At 46.1% G+C, this 21334-nt stretch overlaps 1 protein-coding gene across 1 annotated transcript in view; it reads left to right on the top strand.

Annotated features, from left to right (window-relative positions):
- Window positions 1-21334, top strand: part of OSBPL10 (oxysterol binding protein like 10) — a 314732-nt gene that overhangs the window by 221441 nt on the left and 71957 nt on the right. The window contains exon 5 of the mRNA XM_043595604.1: window positions 11873-12083. Within this exon, the coding sequence (XP_043451539.1) occupies window positions 11873-12083 (211 nt within the window). The remainder of the gene's footprint in view (window positions 1-11872; window positions 12084-21334) is intronic.

Below are 21334 nucleotides of genomic sequence, written 5' to 3'. Positions count from 1 at the left end.
GCTTCTAGTGTTCATGTGATGGCTGTTCCTGGTGTGGCTTTCACACCGGAGATAAAGGAAGAGCGTGAGAAGAGAGCGGGAAACGTGGTTCCTGCGTTCTGCTTTGCTCTTCAGCTTCCGTGTTGGATTCAGGTTCAGACGCGGGGCCCGGGGCAGGCTTGGAGGAGGTGGCCAGGTGCCCTTCCCTTGTCCTGGGGAAGGACGACGTTCCGGTGAATCTGCTCCCTCTGGCCCTGTGAGGCTTTGGGGATCTCGGGAGCAGTTTTCCATTGTCGCGTTGTCCCTGGGACCTTTTAGGAGAGGCGTGTGGTGTCTTCGAGAACTTTCTGGATCCACGTGATTCTCCCAGTAGTCCTTTCACTCCCTTTGCTCGGGACTTGAGCTTTCTCTTCCGGGGGTGGTCCCGCCTTCCACATTGTTGCTTCCACCCAGAGGACAGGGACACCCTCTGGACTCCCCTTCATCTTACTTGCTTGAGTTTTCTTTACTGGGTAGGGAAACTTCCTGTTTATAGAATATAGTTGACGTATAACGTTGTGTGAATGTAAGGCGTACAACACGTTAATTTCATACGTTTCTGCATTATAATAGGATTGCCCTTGTGGTGGTATTTAGTGCCTTTGTCACAATCCATAATTATCCTTTCTTTTTAGTTGGTTGGAGTAATTAAGTCCTAGCCTACTAGCAAGTCGGATGATTATAGTCCCATATTGTCTAAATTAGCCATACCGCGTACTAGCTCTCTGGGACTTATTTACAGCTTATTGCTGAATACGGAAACTTCTTAATCTCTCTTTACTTCACATTTGTAGAGGGGCGTGTGCAACGAATTAAAAAAATGAGCTGCTGTTTTTATGTTTTGGGTTTTTTTTTTTTGAGGGGGATGATGCGGGGGAGGATTACCAGTGGAATCGGTTAAGAGAAAAAGGTGGTCAAGAGGGAGAAAGAGGACAGCTCCCACACTGCTGAGGGAATACAAATGGAGAGTTTTTGCAAGGATGAGCTGGCAGTGTTTATCAAAAATTTAAAATTAATGCTAAGTACCCTTCAATCCAGCAATTCCTCTTCTAAGAGTTTATTTTAAGAAAATCATTATAAATGTATGCTGGGATTTAGCTAGAGAGAAGTTTGTTGAATTGTAATTTGTCACAGAGAAGAAAAGACCTTTTTGTGATGTCCAGCAGCAGGAGGGAACCGGGAAATAAATTGTGGCACGTTTGTGTGATAGAATGGTCTGCAGCCTTTTTTTTTTTTTTTCAACGTTTTTTTTTATTTTTTTATTTATTTTTGGGACAGAGAGAGACAGAGCATGAACGGGGGAGGGGCAGAGAGAGAGGGAGACACAGAATCGGAAACAGGCTCCAGGCTCTGAGCCATCAGCCCAGAGCCTGACGCGGGGCTCAAACTCCCGGACCGCGAGATCGTGACCTGGCTGAAGTCGGACGCTCAACCGACTGCGCCACCCAGGTGCCCCCTTTTTTTTTTTTTTTTTTGAGAGAGAGAGAGCACACAAGTGAGCGAGGGGGCAAAGAGAAAGGGAGAGAGAGAGAGGAGTGGGGTTCACGCAATGTGGGGCTCAAACTCCCGAACTGTGAGATCATGACCTGAGCCGAAGTCAGACCCTTAACCGACTGAGCCCCTGGTCTACAGTCTTTTTTATATACACTATTGTCAAAATTTATTGACACGGTATATGGATTAAGAAAAGGTCACGAGCGGTACTGTGATGCACAACCATTTTCATTAAAGGTACATGCAGAAATACGTTGTAAGCACGTATACCGAAATCGTAATGTATCTTTTTCTGCTTTGGGTTGTGTTACGGTATTGCTTCTTTTGATTATTTGTTTCTTCTGTGGTAAGTATTACTTCCCGTACAAGGGAAAAAAAGAGGGAGGAAAGATGTTTTCAGTGAAAACAATGCGGAATAGGGGGTAGTAGCCTGCTGTGGGTGGCGCTACTCGGGTAAAAACCGAGTCCGGGTTTTACGGGTGTGGTGCCCGGGAGGCCAGCCTTGTTTCCAGAGAGTTCCTGCTCCTACGTCTGTGCTCAGCACCCCGTCCTGGCCTGTGTCTTTGTGTGTGGGAGGCAGAGAGTGCAGATAAGTGCGTAATGAAGAAGACTTATTAATTACTGATCCCTCGCCTTCTACCCCAAATCCTGCTGTTGGCCATAGGGTTCTCTTTGAGGAGATAAGGGAGAACTCCTTTTGTATCATGGACCCCTCATTACTAACATGTTGACATTTAGTATTGACACAGAGAATTAAAAAGTAACAGGTTTTTTTTTTTTTAATTTTTAATGTTTCTTTTTGAGAGGGAGACAGAGACAGAGTACAAGCAGGAGAGGGACAGAGAGAGAGGGAGACACAGAATCCGAAGCAGGCTGCGGGCTCCGAGCCATCAGCACAGAGCCCGATGCAGGGCTCGAACCCACAAACCGTGAGAGCGTGACCCAAGCCGAAGTCGGAGGCTTAACCGACTGAGCCACCCAGGTGCCCCAAACCATACTAGCTTTTAACTGTGTGTAGGCAACTTCTGTTACATAATCCTGAAAACGCTTTCTCCACCTCAGTTTTTCCTGTGGCATAAATTACATGAGGACAAGTGATGGTGGGTTTGCAGGGAAGGAGCTTTGATGCTAAAGCCAGGGTCTGCTTTGCCAGGAGTTAAAAGTCTTACACAGTGCAGCCGTTAAAATGAGATCTGGCCTTACTGATGTGGAAAGATAACTGTGGTGTGTGTGTTAGTTTTCCAGGGCTTCAGTAGCAAAGTACCACAAACCCAATGGGTTAAACAATAGAAATGTCTTGTCTCACAATTCTGGAAGCCAGAAGTGCAAAATCAAGGCACTTGGCAGGGTGGGTTTCTGCCGATGTCTAGGAGGGAAGGATCTGTACTGGTCTGTTTCCTTGCTTTATCGATGGACATCCTCTCTGGGGCCTCATCATCTGCCCTCTGTGTCTGTCGGGGTCCAAATTTCCTCCTTTTATAAGGACACCAGTCATACTGGATCACAGTTCCCTCTAATGTCCTCACCTTAACTTAATTTCCCTAAAACGAGCCAATCTCCGTATAAGGTCACTTTGGAGGTACTGGGGTTAGGACATCAATATAGGGATTTGGGGGGAGGACACAATTCAGCCCACAACAATGTTATTTTCCCACTATTTAAAAAACAAAACAAAACAAAACAAAAACAAAAAAAAACTAAACTATACCCGTCGGAGAAATCTCAAACATAACACATTGGAGAAGATGATGTTGAACCTCCATGCCCCCCCCCAGCTGCAGCACCCCCAAAGCCAACGTGGTTCTATCCTTACTCCTCCCCACTCTCCCTGCCCCTTTCCAAAATCTCAGATTATTTTTAAGTCAATCTAAGGCATCACAGATGATTCATTCTAAGTGATAAAAAGTTAAAATTATTTATAAGGGATGATCCTTTTAAAATATCTTATTAAAATAAGATAATTTGTGGGACGCCTGGGTGGCGCAGTCGGTTAAACGTCCGACTTCAGCCAGGTCACGATCTCGCGGTCCGTGAGTTCGAGCCCCGCGTCAGGCTCTGGGCTGATGGCTCGGAGCCTGGAGCCTGTTTCTGACTCTGTGCCTCCCTCTCTCTCTGCCCTTCCCCCGTTCATGCTCTGTCTCTCTCTGTCCCAAAAAATAAATAAAAAACGTTGAAAAAAAATTTAAAATAAGATAATTTGTGCACAATAAGTTAGAAGAGTCAGAGTAATACCAGGCTATGAATAGTGCTTTTACTTATTTCTAAGAAGTGGGATTACAGGTAATTTTTACTTCCTTCTTTGTAACTGTTTTCCCTGACTGATTGTGTTGTGATGGTGGCTGATGGAGTGAGCCAGCCTTTTGCAATCAGGAAAAAACAAAAAACAAAACACTCCCCCCCCCCCAAAAAAAAACAAGCTATTTCTAGGTGGTAGCAAAGTGAGGGGGGGGGGTGAAGAAACCATGGAAGAAAATTGATCATAATTGTTTTATGAGGCAGGAAGTAGTATTTTGCTTCCAGAATATGAGAAGGGTAGAGGAGGAAGTACACAGGGCCGTATCTCATCGTGTAGAGGGTACTGGAATGTGGGGACAGCCATGACAGGTGACCTCAGCCAGCACATCTGGCCTCTGTGAAGTTTTTCTCCAGTTTCCTGTTGGAGAAGTGAAAGTGACAGACTGATGGAACCCTACGAGTCATTTGGCTGTGAATGCGATTATCTCTTATTTCTTGAACATCTCAGTATGGGTTTGCTTTCTAGGAGTTTGAAAAGATAAAATTTGCATTTCATGTGTGTGCAGTGAGGGGTTATTATTGGGGTTGGTGAGGAAATGATTGTAGAAAACCCAAAGGTTGAAGATGGGACAGGAATCTGTTTTTAAGAAATAGAGCAGACTCATCCCACATCTTCAGAAAGTGTTTGAAGTGTATGTGCACATTTCAGAATTTTGCCTTTGCCTTCTGCTCTTGCCCAGCATGGGCTCATTTATAAATAGCACTGAAGCTTGATAGCAATCACATACTTATTTAAGCTTTGGAGGGACCAGAACAGACTGGATCTCCTTCATCTCTGGATTGGTCTTTCAACCACTCTTTTATTTAAAAAAATTTTTTTTTTCAACGTTTATTTATTTTTGGGACAGAGAGAGACAGAGCATGAACGGGGGAGGGGCAGAGAGAGAGGGAGACACAGAATCGGAAACAGGCTCCAGGCTCTGAGCCATCAGCCCAGAGCCCGACGCGGGGCTCGAACTCACGGACCGCCAGATCGTGACCTGGCTGAAGTCGGACGCTTAACCGACTGCGCCACCCAGGCGCCCCAATTATTTTTTTTAAATGTTTTTCATGTTTGTTTATTTTGAGAGAGAAAGGGCACAAGCAGGGGAGGGGCAGAGAGAGGAGAGAGAATCCCAGGCAGGCTCCGCACTGTCAGCATGGAGCCTGACGTGGGGCTCGATCTCATAAACTGTGAGAATCATGACCTGAGCCAAGATCAAAAGCCCGATGCTCAATGGACTGAGCCACCCAGGCACCCTGATCTTTCAACCACGCTTGTCTTTGGTTTCTGTCCCCTTCATCTCATATAATAAAGGCCAGGTGTCAAAATGTTGAATTTAAGAATGCCATTAGCCTGTCCTGCCTACCAGGAATGGGGTGAATGGAGAAATCTGGAGCCATGGCTTAAGTTATTTAGTGATGGTCAGCATCAGTGATGACACCATGAAGCCCAGAGCAAAGTGGGTTTCTCTGTCAATTTTCTAAAAGGAAGAGTAGCTTCTGTTACCAAAAAGATGAATGGCTAGTGCTCAGCACTCTTCCATTTGGCCAGTTGAGATCTGCTTACGAAGCAGTCTTCAACTTGGAAGTGGAAATAGGATGTCTGCACTTTCATAGCTTTTCAAAGAAGGCAGACTTTTATGACCTAAGGCGTAACAATGACTCCAGCCCTGATTCTCCCCCCACCACCCAGAGCTGAGGGTAAGGGGAGATCCTTCCAGAACAAGCACCTGTTGAGAAAGCCGAAGATGCTCTCTCCTCCCCTGGAGGCACCAAGTCTGGGGACCCTCCTTCTGTCCCCTCCACACCAGCGGGACCAGTGGAGGCCCTTGAGGCAAGAGAGAAACTAAGCAGATCAAAATAGCACCACAGAGGCTCTGACGTTCATTGCTCTTGAAGGCACAGGCCATAAAAGTAGCCTGCACGCTAAACATAAACTTGATTGCCTACTAAGAAAAAAAAAATTCAAATCAGACTTAAAATCTCCGAACATGATAGCCAGGATGTCTAGGCTACAATAGAAAATCACCGTCCTGCCAAGAACCAGTAAAATCGCAACGTAACGTGAATGAGAAAAATAACGACCTGCTGCCCAAACCGAGGTGGCTCAGCTGTTAGTTTTATTGGAACAAGTTGCCACGCTCATCTGTGCGTACCTGGTCTGACTGCTTTCAGGCTGCAGTGGCAGAGTCCGTGTCTCACACGGACACCCAGTGGCTCCAAAAATCCTTAAATATTTTCTATCTGACCTTCCACAGGAGTTTGCTGACCCCTGCACGAAGGCCATCGAAGACCTAATGGTCAATTTTTTTTTGAGATATTTGCCTCTCCCCCCCCCTTTTTTTTCTTTCCTTTGGTTTATATTCTAGAGCATTATGTTCCTTACACTGGTTTCTCCATTCTCATCCTGTGTTTTCTTAACTTTCTTCTTTGTAACCTCGCGTGTGTAGCCCGCAGCCTCCCGCCATTGGAGATGGACCCCATTTCCTCCCATTCATCTTTGTCCCTTATGGCCACTGTCAGCTTTCTGAACCCTATTGGGAGATGTGGATTTGGTAAGATCTGTCCACTAGATGGGGTTTTCTTTCTCTTGCTTATATAATAAGCCTTGAGAGATTTTTGGGGTCTACATGGTGTTTAGGACTGTGTTTGGATGGATAGAGAGAGGTGTCCCAAAGGGGCCCAGGACCCCGCCTGAAGAGACTCTTGGTAGGTTATCATTCCAGGGAGGTGCTGTGCCAAGAGGGAGTAAGAAGGAAGGTCGGATGTCAGGTAGGAAAGTCAGCAGGGAGAAGAGATTGTTCAGGTGTGAGGCCAAGACTTACTGTGCTCCGACACTCAGGAGTTTGGAGGAAATCTTTGGAGATTGGAATGCCAGCTCTCAAATACCAACCACGCAATCTGTTGATGAGGCAAAATGACCTTTATTATTTACCACTGTAAAGGAGAACACCACATCCACAGGGCATTGTCTGTGTCTCTGAGTGGGGAGGGCAAAGTCAGAATTCGAGAATTTGAAGTTTGGCTTACAATACAGGGGCTCGATTCCAGTTAGGTACAGATCAAGATACAGCAGTTTGGGATTGGTGGGAAAAACTAGGCAATGATTTTGAGGCAAGGCATTCAAAGGATTTTAGGGTACAAACTGTTGACAGTTTCCTTTACAGATTTGATGGATGTTTCAGGAAGCTTCTACAACGAGCTATCAAACCATTTTTGGGATGGGAGTCTCTTGGAATATTAAAGTAATGCTAATGAGGACAGTGGAATAGTAAATATATGTTAATGGAGGCAGTAAGGCCTCTGTGTGTTTGTGTGAATGTGTCTGTGTGTTCTAAAGATCCTTGGAGCGTGGCTTTGAACCTTAACTGAGGACTTTGGCCACGTGAAGAAGTGCCCAAGTCCGCCAAGAACTGATCCCTGACCCAGAGGGGAGACTTAAAAGCCGCTTCTGAATTCCACCAGGTGAAGGGTAAATGCTAAACCAAGGCCACCTTGAAGTTGGCATCTAACTGGTCTACTTCCAAGACTGACAGATTGAGTCACTGAAGGTACTGGGAATCTGTGAGCCCGGGAGGCTCTCCCAACCGCACAAGCAGGCCCTGGGAACTTTAGGAAGCGGACTCCTAAAGTTTGGGAGGTGCCTGATGCTGATCCTTTGATTATTAACGGATTAGTGACCGAGCTGGTGTTCATTGATATCTGGCCTGTCAGGCCTCTGTCTGAAAACCTGCCCCTGGCTTTGCAGCTCTGAACAGCCTGAAGCAATCGAGACCCTTGAAGCCCCTGTCGCCGTCTGCCCCCTTCAGGTCTCTCTTCAGCCCAATCCTAAGCTCGTTGAGCTGAATGTCTTAGGTTTTAGTCTCTTTGTCGTGGTTTCAGGTGTCAACCAAGAAAGAATTCATTAAAAATTGAAGTCAGCGGGCATTTATTTGGGTAATTAGAATTGCAATTCGGAGACACAGTTCTGGTAGAAACCTGACTCTTGTTTCAAGGGAGACAGAGAAGGGGGTGGAGTTATAAAGGCAGAAGGTTGAGCGCAGTTCTCTTTTCTATCCTCTCTACAAAACGGAGATTGAAACTAGGTTAATTGGGATTGGTGGGGTTAATATGCAGACTCGGGATTGAAACTTGTCAGAGCTCACTGGCTCCTTTCCAAGTGAAGAATGCCAATGAGTCAGGCCTCAGGGTATGGAGGGAGTTAAGTCCAGGCTGCAGGCTGCAGGCTCGCAGCTGGAAAAAAGTTCATGGGTTCTAGAATGCACGTAAATTCCTCCTCCCTGATGGCCCCCGACCCTGTTTTAGAAGAGACTTAGCTAGGCTTGCTGACTCCTTTTTGAAATCTGTTACACAGTTTTATTGAAATAAAGCAATAAAATCTGCAGCCCCTGGTTTTGTTAGCATTAACTCCTATGATTTGTTTTTTGTAGTGCATATACCATTATTTGTGCTATGAAAAATGGGCCATAGCATAGCATTCCCCCCACCTCCCCAGGAAGTTTGCTTATCTGTGAAGTTCAATGTGACCTACATATGGTTGATTTTACAAACCTCAGAGCTGACATTTTCGGGTGTGGATCTCTGAAATTTCATTTGGGGGTACCCTGTACACTTATGTTATAAGATGCTGATGCCCCGGATTCTGGAATGCCAGAAAGAAACGAAACTTGGCGCATCTTGTTTTTGTTTTTAAAGACCACGAATGACTCATGTTGTTGTGCTCCAGAAAGAGCGTTAAGGGCTCTGGTTTGAGACTTGCATGATTAAGGTAAGCGGTTCAAAGGCTGGCGGCAGTAGGTGAGCCTACTCGTAGGTGCTTGTGCCTTGCTCTTCCGTCGATGAGCCTGTAGGAACCTTGAAGGAGAGAGGGAGCACTTTGAAGAACTTGCTGTCGGTATTGTTGCGTCCAGCTTTTTGGTGCCACGTACATCCATCTTCTCATAGGTGCCCTTAATTAAAATTAGATGTGGAAAAAGCTGAAACTTGTTCTTCCAAAGTCTGATGAAACCTCTTCATCAGTGCCTCTTGGTCTTAGAAATGTTGGAGCCACAGTAACTGTGATATACCGTTATATCACAAGGCTTGGAATCCCGCCTTTCTTTGTGGCTCCACTCAATTTCTTTCGGAGCCTGATGAAACTCATGTGAAGGTGACATCAGTTGTGTCATTAAACGGTAGTTCTGCTTTGCATCACATGGAAAGGGGGGCAGAAATGCATCTTGAGGAAATGTCCACAAAGTGTGTCAAGCACTGTGCTAGGCTTAGTTTGAGTATTTTCAGAGAGCAGATTCCATTTCTGGGCATGTGTCTCTGTTGTAATGGAGTAGAAGATTCTAGAAGTCAGTTCTGTGTTTTTATTGCCTGAGATTTACCTAACATTTTATTCAATACTGTATACAATTGGGATACATTTCTTTTTATTGATTAAAAACAAATGTATCCCATCTCGTTAGTGGCTTGATTTTACTCACCTTTTCTCTTGAGCGTTATGGTATCACCCATAATAGTCAAGAACATAATTTATTATGTTTCTTCGTTACATTTTCTTCCCTTTTAACACATCAATTTTCTAAGACAAGATTTTATGGTAGGAATTTGAGGAAATGTTGACTACGACAAATAGCTCAAAATCTACTGCTGTTAGTTCTATATATAGAACTGTCAGAGAATACATAAACACTTTATCTAGTGCAAACTTAAATTTAACCAGTTGGTAATATTTCTTGGTGAACCTAAACTTATAATGGAGGTATTATTCTTTACTAAATCTTCAGCCGTTTGTTGTTAATCGCATAGAATGATTTCTGTAGACTTTGTGTCAAAAGTCAGTTCTTTTGCACCTCTGAGAAGCGAGCGACTAGGGATTCATTTATTCATTCCACAGATATTTTACTCTACTTGGAATATACCCTCGAACAGCACAGATACGATGGTCCCTGCTTTCATACTAGCAGAAATGAACACAATAAATAAGTAAATTTTAAGTCCGGTTGGAAGGTGCTAAGTGCTATGGAGAATAATTAGTAATGAGGATAGGGGATGCCAAGGGCTGGGCTGGAGATGCGGATGCTTTTTTTTTTAAGATTTTATTTTTAAGTAATCGCTACACCCAATGTGGGGCTCAAACTCACAACCCTGAGATCAAGAATCATATACTCCACCGACCAAGCCAGCCAGCTGCCCCTGGAGATACAGTTTTAAGTCATGTAGTTCAAGGGCACCTGGGTGGCTCAGTCATTAAACATCTGACTTCAGCTCAGTTCATGATCTCATGGTTTGTGAGTTCAAGTCCCATATCAGGTGAGCTCAAGCCGCCCCCCCCCCCCACTTTGGGTGAGTTCAAGTCCCGCTTTGGGTGAGCCCTGCTTCTGTCTCTCTCTCTCTCTGTCTTTCTCTCTGCCCCTCACTCACTTGCACTCTCTCTCTCTCATAATAATAATAATAGTAATAATAATAATAATAATAATGTGGTTCAAGAAGCCTTGTTGAGGAGAAGGTGGCTTTTAAGCAAAGACCTGAAGGCAGAAATACTTATTGAACCCCTGTTGTGCCCCAGGTACTTTTTTTTATAGGAGCCAGAATGGCCAGATGTGACCTCTGTAATCTGCAAAAAAAAAAAAATAATAATAATAATTTGCATGGCCCAAGGATTGGTGTGCACACTGAGGTGACAACTCCAAGCCATGTCTGTGCAATAGCCTTAACAGTAATTTAGAAAAAAACCATCTTTTCAAGTAATGACGCCTATTTTGGTAAGTAGAATTGCAATGGATGAGGTTTTTGTTTTTTGCTTTTTTAAATTTTTTTTTATTTCAGCAGATCACTAGACAGACACAGCAGGTATCTGTTTTCAAAAAGAAATAGAAAAATAAGGCGTAGCACGGAATGAGTTTTGTGTCCAAGTCCAGCGGTCTTTAACAGAATTATTGCTTCTCCCCACCTGATACCATCATGATGATAAAGCAAGGATCCTCCAGGGAAGACAGTGACAGAGCGAGTTATGGCTTCAAATTAAGGATGGCTGTTGTTGGGTGGGGGTGGGGAGGGGGCCGAAAGAACAATGGCCCAGAGTCTAGAAGCCAGCAGTTGGCTGTAGCCCGTGCTGTTGAGCAGCCCCCGGGACCTTGGGCGGGTTGCTCAGCCTCCCCCACTCCTTAGAGTGACTGCCTATTTGCTAGATGCGTGCTCGATACACGTCATCTTGTTTGGAAAGTTGTGGAACGTGAGGGCCATGAACCTCACGAGCGAACCCATCAAGTTTCTTTTTTGCTCTTGACTTCCTTTCTCCTTGATGTGTCAATTCGAAGATGCAGTTAGCCTCTGGCTTATCTGCCGCTTCTGAATTGAATCCAGGGCACAAAATACGGTTCTTTAGGATTGCCCTAGCTTTGGCTCTGACGGAGGGCTGGCCCTAGAGTTCCTGGGTTTTCTCTCCTCCTGGTGTCTCACACGGTGTCAGGAGAGAAAGTCTCATCCGACTTAGCATTTTTGGGGTGGTGTGGTTCAGTGCTGGCTTGACTGTGATCTCACTCCTACCCATGCCAGCCTGAAATTTCACTTCCGTTTCTTGAACTTCAAAAAGACTGCCAAGGACATGGGCGCTGGAGCTGGGAAGGAAAAGCAAAGAATCAGCCTAGCTCTGAGGCAAAGCTGTGCCTCCTCCACTGTCTCAGACAACTTTTCACATTTCAAGAGCCTTACTGGTGGCCCCAAGGACTTCTCCCTTTGATGTATTTATTGTTCACTTGCCTGCAGGGGACCAGTAAAAGGATACATGCTGATGGCCCTGATGGGCCCTTTCAGCTGGACAGTTCTAAAATGCTCCTGCGATCAGAGCTGCCGCTGTGTGCCTTTGGCCACATTCACATAGATGTCACCTGGCCCGCCTCGCCCGCCCGCGGACTGCTGTGTACTGAACACCCTCCGAGCTGACTCCCATGTCACTTGCAGTCTGGGGGCGCCGGTTCCTCTCCCCACTCCCCTCTGTTGTGCCGTCCTCGGGTTTAATGAAGAGCTGCTCCCCAGCCTGTCGAAAGGCGGGCCGTTCACTCTCCCCTCCGTGCCGTCTCTTCCCGTTTTGTAGATGATGAACCAGGTGGAAGGACAGCAGAAGAACCTTGTGCACGCCATCGAGTCCCTGCCCGGCTCTGGCCCCCTCACCGCCTTGGACCAGGATCTGCTGCTCCTGAAAGCTACCTCCGCCGCTACCCTCAGCTGCCTGGGGGAGTGCCTCCACTTGCTACAGCAGAGTGTGCACCGGGCGGGCCAGCCCGGCCACAAGCCGGGGGCCTCAGGTAAGACCTCCCAGCGGGCCCTGCTGTGTCTGCGACTGAGGCCTGTGTGTGCGCGTGTGTGGGCGTCTGCCTCCGTGGCCTTCCTCCTCTAAGTCCTCCATCTACCCACCTTCCATCTTTTATTTATTTATGCTTTTATTTATTTATGTTTCGAGAGACAAAGCACAAGAGCGTGAGCGGAGGAGGGGCGGAGAGAGAGGGAGACAGAGGGTCTGAAGCAGGCTCTGTGCTGGCGGCACAGAGCCCGATGCGGGGCTCGAACTCACCAACCTTAAGATCGTGACCTGAGCCGAAGTCGGATGCGTAACCGACCGAGCCACCCAGGCGCCCCCCTCTGTCCGCCCTTTATTTCCATCTGTTTCCGCATTTGTCCCTCCCTCCTTCTCTACCCAGATTTGGGATGTGTTTCTCTTTGACCAGTTAGAACTCTCACATCCCATGAAACATTTAACCAACACGTTGACACGAATACAGCGGAACTCCTTTTAGACTTGCTGCTGTCATGTTCTGTATCTCATTCCATTTGTGACTTTGCACTCAGCGCTGCATTTTGAGACACATTGCCAGACGGTCCGTTTTTCTGACCGCGCCCGCGATGTGCGTCCACCGTGATTCGCGCCACACTCTGACGAAGGACACCCGCACTGCTCCCTGCGTTCTGCCCGGCTCGCCTCGCCCAGCGCCTACCTACCTGCGTGTCCCCTCGTGGGCCTGCCCGAGCGTTTCTCTGAAGCACACACTGGAAACATTTCTAATTCTTTATCAAGGAGCTGGAGATGATGAGGCATTCCCTTAAGATGCCCAATCCTTTTGGAGGAGTGTTTAATCAATAAGCAGATAGGAAGGTATTAGTGAGGATTAAATTCAGTGATAAAGGTGAACGTAGCCGAGGCCGGTCATGTCGTGTGTAATTATAAAGCATTAGAATGAGGAGACCCAACAGACGCCTCTTTGAGCTTTGTTGCCCGGGACTCACTTAATGAGGAAACGAGGCGACTTAGGTGATGAAAGAGAAGCTAGGGTCTGAGCGACAGTCTGTAATTCCTGCTGTTCTCAGGTCTTCTTTGCCCTCCGTTTCACTGAGGTTAAGAGGGATGTTGGTTTTCCAGAGAAGTTTCTTTGTGTCGTACTCAGCATCATTTACTGAGCTCCGATCCTGCTAGTATTTGGCCTCTGATACCCGTTTTTTGAAATCGTCACAGACTAGATGCATCATGCCCCTCATTCGCATGAGATGCTGAGGCTCATAGCAGGAAAATGACTGGCCCATGGCCACTCATCTAAGTAGCAGAGCTGAGGTGAGAGACAGACACTCCCCGTTGGGCCTTTGTTCAGTTCTGAACAGACCACCGGTGGCCTCTGGGGACCTCAAACGGGGGCCGGCGACGCTGTCTTGCTCACGTCACAACTTTCTCACAGACGGGTATTTTGTTTTCTTTACTTTTCTCTTTATTTGGGGGAGGAGCAGAGAGAGAGAGAGAGAGAGAGAGAGAGAGAGAAAGACATAGAATCCAAAGCAGGCTCCAGGCTCTAGGCTCTGAGCTGTCAGCATAGAGCCCACCATGGGGCTTGAACCCACGAACCGTGAGATCATGACCTGAACTGAAGTCGGACGCTTAACCGACTGAGCCACCCAGGCGCCCGTCTTTACTTTTCTCTTTAATAATTTCAGACTTTTCAGAACATTACAAGAAGAGCATGAAAACATTCTCATATCCACCTCCCAATTGCCCAAACGGTAACATTTTATGACATTTGCTTCATCACCTTCCCTCTCTCTCTCTCTCTAGCATATTACAATTGTCTAACCACTTCAGAGTAAGTTGCAGAAATGATAGCTTCCCTCTCATATGCTTTCATGTATTTTCTTAAAAAAAAAAAGACTATATCATGTCCTTGATATAATGTCTCCTATACAATGACAGCACAGTAAATTAGCATGGATGCATCCTGTTCCCCAGTCTGTAGACCTTACTAAATTTTGCCAATTACTCTGTGAATGTCCTTCATAACAAAAGAAAAAGTTTCTGGTGCAGGATCCAGCCTAGGAGACGATGTGTGTATGTTCAGGCACAGAGTAAAGATGCCGAAACCTGCTTTTCTCTCTTTCTTCTTTCTTCTCTACTTGAAAAATGGAACTTTAATGCTGAAGTCCCCATGAGACTCCTTGACATTTTCTGACCTGGATGGAGTCTCAGTGGCCCTGGTGGGGCTTGGGCATAGATTCTGAGTTATACTGGAGGCTATTCAAGGTGTCCGTGATCTCTCCCGTTGTATATCGTAACTTCTGGCCTTTGGAACCTAATGCGCACATTGAAGAATCTTTCACCGGTAAATGTAAACTCGGACCATTTTGTTACTCCTGAAATGAAGCCCTTACATCTTCCTTCAGGGTTAGTGTCCAGCAGATTTCTAAAATTTTCTTTCCTGATTTAGGGGGTTGGAGGGACAAAGCTCGAGGTGGAATTTCAGAGGTAATGAGAGGTTGAAATGGAAATGATCTGGGAGGACCAAGCAGTGTCTCTGAAATTGTGTCTTGTACAGCGTCACCTCCTTGCGTCTTCGTTGCCCGTTCCCGTGCCCCTGCCCTATTTGACTTTCCATCTTCTCTTATTTCCAGCCACTTTTTTTGTTGTCGCTATATTTATTATATTCACGCTAAAAGCATATTCATCCAATGACAGTCCACAGACTTACTGATCACTAACGTTCTCCCGTTCTTCCTTTCCTCATTTTTATTTTTAATTGAGCATAATTGACCTACTGCCCTAGAATAAATCAGCTTCAGGTGTACAACATAGTGATTCAGCGATTGTATACACATTACAATTACAATGACAATATATATACATTACAAAATGCTCACCACCGTGAGTGTGTATTACAGTGTGATTGACTCTATTCCCTATGTTGGACTTTTCATCTCTGTGACTTATTTTATGACTGGGAGTTTCTACCTCTTCGTCCCCTTCACCCACTTCACCCATCCCCCATCCCCTCCCCTCCCCTCCTTTTAACCATTTTTTTAAGTTCATTTATTTATTTTGAGAGAGAGAGACAGCATGAGTTGGGGAGAGTTGGAGAGGGAGGGAGAGAGAGGGAGAGAAATCTAAGCAGGCTCCACACTGCCAGTGCAGAGCCCAGTGTGGGGCTTGAACCCACAGAGCCATGGGGTCATGACCTGAGCCGAAACCAAGAGTCGGATGCTCAATGGACTGAGCCACCCAGGGTCCCCCTGACCATTGTCACCAAGGGATTTGGCTGAAGGTTGAAGAATAGAGGGAGCGTGAGGCATCACGGTGGTTATTTTGTTTTCTTGTCATCTTTTCAGCTTTTAAAAATGTTTATTTATTTATTTTGAGAGAGAGAGGGAGAGAGGGAGATGGGGAGAGGCAGAGAGAGAGAATCCCAAGCAGGCTCTGAGCTAACAGTGCAGAGCACGATGTGGGTCTCGATCCCATGACCATGAGATCATGACCTGAGCCAAAACCAAGAGTCGGGTGCTCAACCGGCCGAACCACCCAGGCGCCCCTCTTTTTCACTTTTAACCCTTTTAAAAATTACATTTCCTGTAACAGCCCCTACGTTTTGAAACATTCTGCGCGTGTCTTTTCAATCTGTTGACAACATTGGGGGAAGAATTGAATTCCTTCCTTCATCCAAAGCATCATGCTTGCCTGCCATTAAAATGGAGTTCCGGAATCTCAAACTAGCGGAATAAGAGAATGTGGCAACCTAGGGAGCGTCACCACAAAATACCTCTGTTGAGAATCTCAGGGCTCTTGAGGTTGATAGTAGTTATAGCAGCCTGACTCCCCCTGATAAAAACATAATGGTTGTATCTAAGGAAGTGCCAGCCTGGGTTGACGGAAATCAAAATCCCATTAAAGCGAAACTCTGTCAGGGTTTCCTTTAAATGTTCGACGGGCAGGGAGGCACAGGTTACCCACAGCATACTAAATAGACGCCTTGTTCTTCAAGCCACTTTGCTTTCTGGCCCCCACACTATTTCTTCCGCCCCTTTTCTGAATCAAAAATTAATTTGTGGTCTTCCAGCGTTTCATCTTCCGTAGTATTTCCTTGTATCTTTTGGGCAACATGTTGGCTTTGGAGCCTTTGTCCGCAAATGTTGCTCCTTAATGCTCCTTTTATCTAAAGCATGGAGCCACTGAGCGTGCGAGCCACCGACTGAAATTCAGAAATACTTCAGTATCTGTCTGCCTGCCACCTCTGTGTTGTGGACTCTTAGACTTGTCTCTGATATTGTCTCTGAGATACAGTGGCCTGAAATGTCTCATTTAACTTCCGTTTATGGAGAAGTTTCTAATTCAGATTCATAATCTGAATCTTGCCTTTTCGGCCAAGGCTTCTGCAGTTCTGTTCCTGGTGACCACGAAATCTCCTTGAATAGCTTGAGGGAGACAAATGATTGATGGGGGCGGGGCAGGTGGGCATCTGTTCTCCCGGGTCTAGATGCGTGCCTCCCGGAAAGGTGGACAGGACTCCACCCACAGCTGGAGAAGGCTGAGCCCCTTGGGGGTCTGGGCTTTAGGTGGGTGGCCAGTGCGGGAGAGAAACGAGACCCTGGAAGTGTTTCGGGGTGTGGAGTACTCTGCTGGCAGTGCTTCTGGTCACTTCCTTGCTTGCAGGTCCTGATCCAGGGAGCATGGTTCAAAGGCAGAGCAGACTCGTAACCAGACAGGCACATTCGAGTGCCAGGCAAGAGCTGGGTGCTGAGAGAATGAGCGGTGCAAGGCATGTTGGGAGACAGCTCTGGAATGAGAGCTGCCACAGCAGGTGACCGCAGAGCCTTGGGGAATTGCAGTGGGTGCCCCGCGTGCCCTTGGACATAAATCAGGACGAGAGATCAAGGGGCGCGTAACTGAAGAGGAGAACCAGAGCAGAGTTGCATGTGCTTTCCCTAACTTGTCTTTCCAGTAACTTTTTCTTCTCTTTCAAGATCCGTGGGGCTTGTCGGTCAGGAAGCCAGTTGAGTTGGTCTTTCCATTTTGGGGTTTGGCAGAAAGGGTCCAAGAGGTGAGACTGTCATAAAGCCTTCTTGGGCTCTCTGGCCGGTGGCCTTCCTTCCGCTGTGCTTTTTTCTTTTCGTTTCTGGTTCTTTCCTTTTTTTTCCTTCCAGAGATGCCTTCAGACTCCTGGTGTTCCTCTCTCTCCACCTTGTTGTCTCTGTCTCTTACACCTTCTTTCCTGATACCTACTGCTTCTGGTGAAAGTGTGCCCCACATAAGTCACCTTCCTTTGTGTTGTGGTTAAAAGCCAAGATGGAAACGTGCAGAGTCCTCCAGCAGATAGTGTATTGTGGGGAAAAAAAAGAAAAACTAGCTTTGTAGAATATTTCAGGTGGGTGGACTTCTTTCGTGGTTGTTACAACTGTCCAAACAGAGCTTTTGGGTGGCAGATTCTCCCTAACGAAAGCCGTGAGACACGAACATCCTCGCTTTCCGTTTTAAACGTGCCTTATGTTGTCTCCAAGTTTGTAAATATTAAGCTTACTCTATTTTGGGAAACCCTTGTAGGTTTACTGAGTGTAGGAGGCATGGATTCACCGTGTTGCAGGAAGAGGGACAGGTGCTGTCATCTGTCACCGGCCTCTGGATAGAGCGGCCTCCCAGCCCCGGCATGGGGACCACAGCTCCCAGCACTCCAGGCAAGGCTTAACCCAGGGCCAAGGACGGATTAGAAGAGTTTCACGGTCAGACCTTAAAGCCCACGGTGAAATCCTCTGTTGCTTTCTTTCTGCCTCTCGTTGGTCTAAAACACGTACAGCTGCTTTCTCTCTTTCCCGTGTGCTTCTGTCTACCGCGGTGTGTCGTGTAAGGAGCGGAGGTATGTGTCAGAGCCTGTTTCGAGGACCGGAGATGCCATTTGGTGGACCACCCTCCGCCTTCCTGTTCTCTTCTGTTGTATCACCTTTGAAGATCTCAGGCTACTTGCCTTGACGGTCTGTCAGCAGGTGCCTGATAATATTTGTTCCCAGTTGTCGTTTCACTTAGGTGTCCTGGTCTGTTCTCGACCATCTATCCTAGAGCTTTCTTGACTCACTTTCTGTAGGTGTGCCCTATTTCCTCACCCGTCAGGCACCATCGATAGCAAAACACACCATCATCCTCCGTGCTGCTGAGAAGGAAGAGCTGCCGATGAAATCTGACACACCACTGAGCGGGGGACAGACCGGTGTCCGAGACGTGGCGTTGCGGAACAGGAGTTGATGAAGTATGGTTTAGACTTGCATCTTGTCTTAGGACACGATCGTGAGAGTCTGTCTTTCAGTAGAGTAACGTGGTCGACTTCTTTCTTTCTTTCAACTGGTGTTTTTCCGTTGGTGTCCTTTATGCTTTTCGTTTTTCTGCTTCCGTGTCGCCGCCTTGTTTTCTCTCTCTTTTGCTACATAGTCTGCTTCCTTGACTCATCGCCTTTGGCGTTTTGGGAAAAGTACGTATATAAATCCTAGTAGCAGGTACAGTACGTTTTTCAGGAGCATTCTTTAACCTATATTTTTTTTCTCCTTTTTTCCTTTGCTCATTTGTTTCTTCAGTTCAACATAGGAGTGGCATCATATGCTATTTGTCTTTCTCTGACTGACTCATTTCGCTTAGCAGAATATATTCCAGCCCCATCCGTGTCATCGCAAATGACAAGATTCCATTCTTTTTTATGGATGAATAACACACACACACACCACACCTTCTTTATCCATTTATCAGTTGGTGGACACTTAGGCTGTTTCCATAATTGGGCTACTCGAGACAATGCTGCTATAAACATAGGCTTAGCCTATACTTTTCCAATCCTCAGAGTCAAGAATGACACCTCTTTTTGACTCTCGTTTAGTTGTAAGCCACCTACTTCCAATTTCCTGTTTCTCTGCTATACTCTTCCCAATTTTTGATAATATAACGTGGTGGGAGGTGTTGTTAATATTTTAATACTAATTCAGTACTTCATGTGATAACGGTCAAATCTTTAAAAAAAATAATTTTGATTCAACATCCCGTTATGTAACCATGTTTAGAAAAATTACTTCAGTTTACTTCCAGGGCTGGGACTAGGGTGAGCTGAGTGAGGTACTCAGCTTGAGCACACACTGAAAGGGTGCGGATGTAATTAAGATCAATGATGTTGTTTCCTTAAAAAAAATTTTTTAATGTTTATTTATTTTTGAGAGATGGAGAGAGAAAGCATGAGCAGCGGGGAGGGGCAGAAAGAGAGAAAGAGAGAGACAGAGAATCCGAAGCGGGCTCCAGGCTCCGAGCTGTTAGCGCAGAGCCCGACGCGGGGCTCGAACCCATGCACCGTGAGATCATGACCTGGGCGAAAGTGGACGCTCAACTGACTGAGCCACCCAGGTGCCCCGATACATGACGTTTTAATGACATGTTTTTAAACCAAAATCAATGCAAAAAGAATGAAGGATGAGCAAAATATCAAAATTTTAAATTAAAGACGGGATTCAGCACAGTGAGGCAAGGGAGACGGAGTCTTATTTGGTTCAAAAATATTGTGTGAAAATGTCGTTTATCTCGATTACTGAGTGTCTTGGTGCCACTTTAAAATTTACACCCCGGCGGGAGGGGGGGGTGTCCTTTTTACCTCCCCTCGAGCCAGTTCTGCTCGGCTGTGTGTTTAACTGGGCTCATTGCATACTACCAGTCCAAAAGGACTTTTCTAGTCTCCAGCTCCTAATTGTGCTTCTGTTCATCATATACTGGTACGTGTCCGCAGGTCGTTTTGAACCCCCAGAAGGCGGAAACTTTTGAGTCTCTCTAGTGCTATGGGAAAACCTGCACTGTGTAGAGTTTGAGTCTGGGCTCTAGAGCCAGGCTGTCTGGGTTGTAATCTTGACTTTACCACCTACTGGCTATTTGCACCTCTGTTTCTTAATCTGTCAAATGGGCATAATAGTAAGACTTATTACCTCATGGGTCGTTTTTAGGATTAGATGAGTTAACACGTATAAGGTGTATACACTAGTCCTTGGCACTTTGCAAGAGCTCAGTAAATGTTGACTTTTTTTTTAGCAGAGGGAAGGTAAGTTAGCTCCAGACAGTATGGTCCCCTGGTCCCTGACCCCACCCCAAATCTGTAGACTTGTATTTGCATCTTCTGACAGTATTGTAGCAAAATTCATAACTCTTTTGTTTTCCTTTAAGGCAAGTCCAACTTTTCTGCCTTAAATGATTGGAAAAATATTCCCTTGATTTTTGTTATTCAAAAATATTGCCGAGTTTCATGAGCTAGGCATTCATTATACTCTACTTTCTTATGAGTTGGACATTTCAGCAATGAAAAGCCTAAAAAAAGATTGCCGGGCTGTGCCTACATGTGTCTTTTCCCGTTGACTTTGATGGAATGTGGTAGACCATATCGTCAGCACCCACGGCTCTGTCTTCAGCTCAGGCTGTTTCTTTTCTTTTCTTTCTTTTACATTTATTTATTTTTGAGAGACAGAATGTGAGCGGGGGAGAGACAGAGAGAGAGAGGGAGAGAGGGAGACACAGAATCTGAAGCAGGCTCCAGGCTCTGGGCTGTCAGCACACAGCCCGACGTGGGGGCTCGAACCCGTGAACCGTGAGATCGTGCCCTGAGCCGAAGTCGGACGCTCAACCGACTGAGCCACCCAGGCGCCCCAGCTCAGGCTGTTTCTTTTCTGCTGTCGTCACTTGCTGTTTCTGTTCCATTGACCAGACCTCTGTCCATCAGGATCTCTTGGATCTCTGTTGTGCATCTTTGGGATTCTCTTCTGTCTCACTGTTGCCTTGCTGCTCTTTGCAGCTGTACCTGGGGGAGCTTCCTTGTCTCCACGTATTACGTATTTGACTTTCTTTGGTGTTGATTCTTCTTCCCAGTTTCAGTGTCAATTTTAACTCTAATGCTGATTCACTTTCCTCATAATTCCTTAGTGCATCTATCTCCTTTTTCACCTCAGTCTGTTTTCTCCTCCAGCTTTCTGGTCTTGTTTCATAGAGGCTCCTTTGTTCTGTGTCGTACTGATGAGACACCTTTCCCGATGTTTTCTCTGATGCCTTACGTTAGGAATTTCAGAGAGGTGCTTCCTTCCTCTAAGCCTTCCGAGGATACCATTTCTTTTCACCAGCTCGGTACAATCCTTTTCATTTATTCTATGTTAGAATTTTCTTCCTTCGTCCTGAAATGAAGCAGGCCTATCCAGGCTCCTAAACTAAGTGATCATTTATTGGAGCACCCGGGTTAGTACTGACTCACTGGTTCTT

Source organism: Prionailurus bengalensis, chromosome C2 (genome assembly GCF_016509475.1).
Source record: "Prionailurus bengalensis isolate Pbe53 chromosome C2, Fcat_Pben_1.1_paternal_pri, whole genome shotgun sequence".
Lineage (NCBI taxonomy): Eukaryota > Metazoa > Chordata > Mammalia > Carnivora > Felidae > Prionailurus > Prionailurus bengalensis.
The sequence above is the reverse complement of the archived record's forward strand: the minus strand, read 5'-3'. Positions and strand labels throughout refer to the sequence as shown.